Source organism: Lactuca saligna, chromosome 5, assembly GCF_052625555.1.
Source record: "Lactuca saligna cultivar CGN05327 chromosome 5, ASM5262555v1, whole genome shotgun sequence".
In the NCBI taxonomy this organism is placed as follows: Eukaryota; Viridiplantae; Streptophyta; class Magnoliopsida; order Asterales; family Asteraceae; genus Lactuca; species Lactuca saligna.
In genome coordinates, this window is record NC_136421.1 from 157,784,322 (window position 1) to 157,791,066 (window position 6,745).

The window sequence follows — 6,745 nt, forward strand, 5'->3', positions numbered from 1 at the left end:
GGTTGTGAATGTATAACTTTTTGCATTAAACTGTGAAATTTATATATTAAGCTATGAATTTTATGTACTGAATTGTGAATTGGATGTATTAAGATGTGAATTATTAATAAATTTATGTTAAATACGAATGATTTAATTTTCATGTGAACGTATTTATTTATCTTGTTGTATTTATTTTTGTATTAATTTTCATGTGAATTATTAATAAATTTACTTATATCATATTCTTAAAACTGCAAAAACTAAAAACACTTGTCAATTGGAATATACGTACAATTTCGTGTGTGTGTCTATATATATATATATATATATATATATATATATATATATATATATATATATATAATGAATTGGTTGGTACGGTATTACCATGGTAGTTAAACTTTTGTACCATTACTGTAGCAAGATTGCTTAATTGGTAAAGATGTTGATTATCAAACATATTGACTAACAACTTTTTTGGTTCGGTTGGTAATATGTTGGTTGGTTTTCCATAATATGATTTTTGTCAGCCCTAGTACAAAACCTTGATGGTTTAGATTCAAAAGTTTACCAATTTGGCAGCTTTCGTCCCAATAATTCTAACTGTTACCAAATGGCCCAAAAATTACCTCGACTTCTTGCCTAGTTCTAATGTTGCTCGTTTAATCCCAAAATATAAAATATCTTAGTTTTTGGACTCAACCCTACAATTAAAAAGTTAAACCTAAGCTTTTCCAAAATTAGAAAGTTTAGTCCCTTAAACTTATTATTTTTATTCTATCATTAATTTAACATTCTAATAAACTTAATACATTTAAACTCACTAATAATTATTTATTAGTTGTGTTTTTATATTTTATTTTATTTTTCATTAATTTAACACCTAATAACCTTAATACATTTAAATTTACTAATAATTATATTTTAACTTTTATATTTTATTTCACCACTTTTTATATAATTAACTTATCAACCGTTTTATCACGCAATATTTTTTATTATTTTCATATTTTCCGAACACAACAACATAAATAAATAAATAAATAAATAAATAACCACACAAACGTATAAAGGTTGACCGTCAACCTTGGCCCAATACTGATGATCAAATTAAACAAACAGGCCAGCCCAAAACAGATTAGTAAGCCCAAAAACTTATATGTATTAGAATATTGTAAACATAACACAAAAACCAAAGCCTTAAAAGTGAGTTGAAACATATAACACATATACATCATTATACATAATTCATGTCTAACCCAAACTTTATTACACAACCAACATGTCTCTGTACAAACACAAACATACAAACAAACAACCTCCGCTTCTAAAACCATTAAAAAAAACAAAAAACAAAAAACAAACATCTATTCATCGTTCTACTCGAACCTTAATTAAATTAAGTTGACATGACATGATCATAACATTTTTTTTCGTATTGGTGATTATCGGGATAAAAAGTCGTGGATCAAACACCAATTTATGGTGTGGCTGTTATAATCGCTGGGCTTTCCACCTGAGAGTAAATATTTAATCATTACTCATAGTTATATAATTTGTGAAGATATTAATGTTTGCTCAAATTTAAAGTTTTTATCATCATCCAAAGAAAAAAAATGTCACACTTTGATTGACGACACTAGATAGCGACATATACCTAAGCTAATGAAATAATTGAGTCCCATATCTGGGGACCACATGATATTATATACTAGAAAGTAAAAAGTAAAAACCAAAAGTTTTAGTAATTTTGATATTTGAATTTATATCCAAAATTTCGTATTCACATCAGAATATGAATTTTTTTTGATGGTGTAGTTAAAAATATATATTCTCACGTATTGTCTCCACTTGTTTCATTCGAATATTGGAATAATTAGAAAAAAAAAAAAAAAGATATTTTGGATTTTTCGGATAATCTTTATATACGAAAATTTGGAAAAATCGCTATCGAAAATGTGATAATTTCGGATCAGGCTGTTGGACTACGATATTTTTGTAAAGATGAAAAAGACTAGAAACATAAAGATTTGTAATTAGTGGACATGATAAATTGATAATATAATAAAAATATGTGGATATTATATTAAGTTTTACCATAAATTTTGCTCCCCATATCTCTTCCTCAGTTGCAGGAACGGCTGTGATTTTGTTCTTAGGGTTTTCGTAACATCTCAGCTCTCCAACAGCCGTGGAGAAAAAACATCCTGCATATATATATATATATATATATATATATATATATATATATATATATATATATATATATATATATATATATATATATATATATATATATATTTTCACATATATTTAAAAAAAATGAAAATGACTTTTACTACGTAAATGAAATTAAAAAAAAAAAAAAAATTAATGGATCGAACCTTGAGGAAAGGAAGCAAGTGACTTGCCACAAGCACCTTTTAGCAAATCAGCATCATTAGCAAATGCAACACACCCATCCGCTGTGATTCCCCAATACAAAGGAACCTTACCATGTTGATCCTGTTATTTTCATTACCAAACACCCACTCAAATATTAAATAATAAATATTTATCTCCCTTGTACATACGACAAAATAGATTCTACATTGTTTGTGTTTCACTAGATTGATGTTAATTTGAGAAAAATTACAATTTTATTTCTCACCCCTAAAAAAAAGAACAAAGTAGGATACAAACTCACACTATCCTCATCATCGAAAACCAAGTCCGAAGTGGAAAAGATTTCTTCAGTTATTTTCGATGATGAAGATAAAAAAAAAAAGGGCATTTACATTATTTCATAAAAAATCAGAAGCGAAGTGAATCACTGTACTGTCTTGTCCCGCCTTTTTATGTGAAACAAAATTATAACTGTTTTTGAGTATTTTCTCATTGAGATTTTGATTCGAATGATGTCAAATGCAGTAAAAAGGTGTCATGTTCTAATATTTTGATATTCTGTACAGTCTAATAATTACAGTTGAAGTTAGGTAAGGGAAATTTGACTCACGGTGGCGACAAACAGAGTGGAGGTTGATTTGTCAAAGACAACGAATGCGAAATTTCCGATAAGGTGGCCGACCATATGGTTTGCAGGGTAAGGGGCGCGATCACGCAGTGCCTTGTAAGCCTCAATGACCAAAACGACCTCGTTAGCAGATTTGGAAAGCCCGTATTGTTGCTTTAAGCTACCCAAGTTATCAAGGGCACCTTCGAACAAGCAAAATATCTCGTCTTTGACCGCAAAAGATCTAGAATGTTGACCAAGGAGTGTGGTGAGTTGAGGGGTGATGTAATTAATCATAGTTGAGATGCTAAAAGAATCATATGATTTATTATGAAATAAAGGTGGTGGAAATGATAAGTAAATTGAGAATTATTTAAAGTAAAGTAGATAGATATTGAATGCTTATCTTATTGACAAGTAAGACTCAATGTTCCAATGGGCCATATTTGGCATATGAATACAAAAATAAAGAAGGATGGGTTTTCTTATAGGATTTGTTCCCTATCTAAGAAAAGTCAATTATTAGCTATGAATTATTATTAGATGTTTCTTGAATTTGGATAAGCTTAAATTGTTTAAAGAAATCACCAAAAAGAGAACTTTTCATGTAATGAGTATATAAAATCAAATACGAATTCGCGTATTCAAACTTTTGGATATGAAAAAAGAAATTTCAAACTGAAAAATCTAATCTAGAAGTTTTTATTTTGAGATAAGTAATCGTGTATTGGTTTTAAATTATGTAATACAAAATTTCTGAATTATTACACAATAAAATATTATTAAAAAAATATCAGAATTTGGATTGGACCGGGTTTTTTTTTGGAATTAAATACTATTTAAAGACCCATGTCTTCTTATGATACTAAAATTTAGTGTAAGATTCGATCACCCAACAAAAGTTGAAAAAGTCATTCAACAAATTAGAGAAGTTTAATAAGATAAGATGCAACTGTATAAATATGCAATGAATTTTCTAATAATCGCGATCTTTGTCCCTTTTTAGGGTGTTCGAATTTAGGCCCAACATGCTGAGATATAGATTTTCTAATAAAATTTCAACTTCAAGTTACGTATTTAAGTATTTCAAGTTCAACATATTTAAAAAAATAAAAAAATATTAATGATACCCATTATCTCTCTCGTAAATATTGCCCTGTTTTCAGGTACATGGAGGTATAATTTATTTCATACCAAATTCACCAGTAATCGCTACACAAAAAACAAGCCATCTCTATACCGAGTCTAAAAATATATGTACATAATCTAAAGACCGATGATCGGAATCTTAAGATCTTATGCTCTTGATTGATTAAACATAAACATATAAACGATAAGTGGTTAGCAATAAACATAATTCTTCTAATTGATCAATATTGGAGGTTTGGATTTAGAATCAATGTTCATAAAACCTTTCTTAGAATCAAATTTTTTATTTCTTTTTCTTTTTCAGATTCTCCTCATTCAATCAAAGTAGATCATATATGAAAATACCATAGATAAAAAAATCGCTGAGAATAAGAATATTCTTCATCTGTCTAGAGACTGGAAACTCCAGACTAGAATAACTTTTACTCAGGTACTGAAATCTGTATTCTGCGAGATGATCGATTCGATCATTTCGATATACTTCATCTATCTTAATCATTAAGTACTTCGAGATTATTAGCAAGATCAGGCGTTACTGTTTCACAATCACCTAGATTCTATCATTCTATCATTCTAACATCAACATAATGATCAGATATCATCGGCTTATGTAATTTCATACCTCGGGTGTGTAATCGACTCGTTGTGGTGAGTATACGCCAATTGAACATCGTCTCCGATCTGCATCGACACAGCCGAGGGGTTGTTACCGATGAACCGGTTAACGAGCGCCTTGGAAGAGATCTTCGGCGACGGTGTCCTACTTCCGGCAGCCACCAGCTCCTCCGGTGGTGAGACTATTGAACTACTGAATACGCCCAACATCCTGAACTATATCTCCTCCTTAAATAAAATAAATAATCTCTCTTAAGGAAACGGAGAACTGAAAGCATGGGAGAGTGATCAACCGGAGGTGCTGAAATTTATAGAAAGGGGATGAGGATATTATTGTCATTTCAATGCATTTTACTTATTGTTTTTTTCTTTTTTAAATAAATTGAAACGAACGGTATGTGAGCGATGGGACCCATATGGGCGATGATTTCTGTGCGTAAGATAGCTTGTGTGGCCCACGTGTCCAGGACACTGTATTGGTAGGATGACGGGGAGAGATGGTTATTATATCCTGCGGTAACGTCCACGGAATGCTTTTTGTGGATATTTTGGACATGAAGGTCTCAACATCAATGTTTAAATGTATCTCACTAAAATTTAAATTTAAAGTTAACTAGAAATAAACATTTGATAATGATTTAAAGTTATATAATTCTATATTAACTTGGTTGTACTTATATACATGGTAGATACCATAATAGGTGTTTTTTTGTTAATAAACATTTGAAAATGGGCCTCTCATGGATCTTTTATATATATATATATATATATATATATATATATATATATATATATATATATATATATATATATATATATATATATATATATATATATATATATAAACAAATTTATGTGATGGTGATGATGAAATTATGATACAAGGTTAGGTCCACAACTCGAGGATTAGACAGTCTTCATTGCAAATCATAGGTTGTAATATCCAAGTTTTTGACTAAAATATAAGTATTTGAAAAAAATATAAATCTAGTTTGAAAAATATTTATAAAACTAATGTTTTTTTTAATTTATTTTAAATATCTGTTTTTTTTTATTGCATTTTTTTACTACAAATTTTATTTTCTTTAGTATTAGTTTTTTTTTCATTCTTTTTACATTTAAAAAAAATATATACAATTAACATAAATACTTTGACATTATTTATACAAATTATATAAATCATTTAAAACATCACATTTTAGCAATCTTAACTTAAGACTCTCATTACACATACAAGTTTTTCCTCCATCCTTATGAAGCGTATTGATTATAATCACTATTTAATGAATTACTAAAAATAATATCTATTTAATATTTTTTTAAAATTATTTGAAAACGCAAAAAGTCCATTAAAAAAAATTTAATAAAAACTAGTAGAAGATCCCCGTGCTTCGCACGGGTTAGATTTTTCTTATGTTTTTGTTTGAGTTTGGAATCACATATTCCATTACTTTGGAATGTCAGTCCTTCCATTTTGTTCATCTTTCATTATATTTTCTTTACGAACAATAGCAATATGAGAGGATGAATAAAATACATTGCTCCTGTTGGTATCAAATTGCAAGTAGGTTGCTATTAGTGGTAAAAAATAAAGTTAAAAAACTTTGAATTTGAATAAGTTGTTTAAGAATTTAAAGTCTAATCCTAAATTGCAAAAGCAATAAATACTTCCACTTTTTGTGCTCCTGAAATGACAAATTTACCCCCCCCCCCCCCCCCCCCCCCGCGCGCGCGCCTTGATGCCATCCTCACCACCCATCCTGGTTACAGAACTCAGAAACACACTCCTGAACTCGTATCACCCATCCCCATGATTGGCCATAAAAAAATTCAAAACCCTTCCTGATGGGTTGTTGTCCCCTTAATCAAACATATCACCTCCAAACCTAGGCCCAAAAGAAAACATAAAAGAGTAAAAAACAAAAATTAAAAAAGAAAATATTATTTTCATGTTGGTAGCTTACCAAATATTGTATAGCAGATCAAACAATTGTGGAGCCTGAAAAC

The 6,745-nt window shown here is 29.3% G+C and overlaps 1 protein-coding gene across 1 annotated transcript; it reads right to left on the reverse strand.

Annotated features, from left to right (window-relative positions):
• Positions 1-1,233: 1,233 nt before the first annotated feature.
• AILP1 (aluminum induced protein with YGL and LRDR motifs) lies at positions 1,234-5,035 on the reverse strand. The gene is made up of 5 exons (XM_078956811.1): positions 4,746-5,035; positions 2,978-3,218; positions 2,367-2,487; positions 2,080-2,189; positions 1,234-1,498 (listed from the first exon to the last, which is right to left on the reverse strand). Exons 1-5 carry the CDS (start codon positions 4,946-4,948, stop codon positions 1,463-1,465), a joined length of 711 nt encoding a protein of 236 aa, XP_078812937.1. The 5' UTR covers positions 4,949-5,035; the 3' UTR covers positions 1,234-1,462.
• Between the last annotated feature and the right edge of the window lie 1,710 nt (positions 5,036-6,745).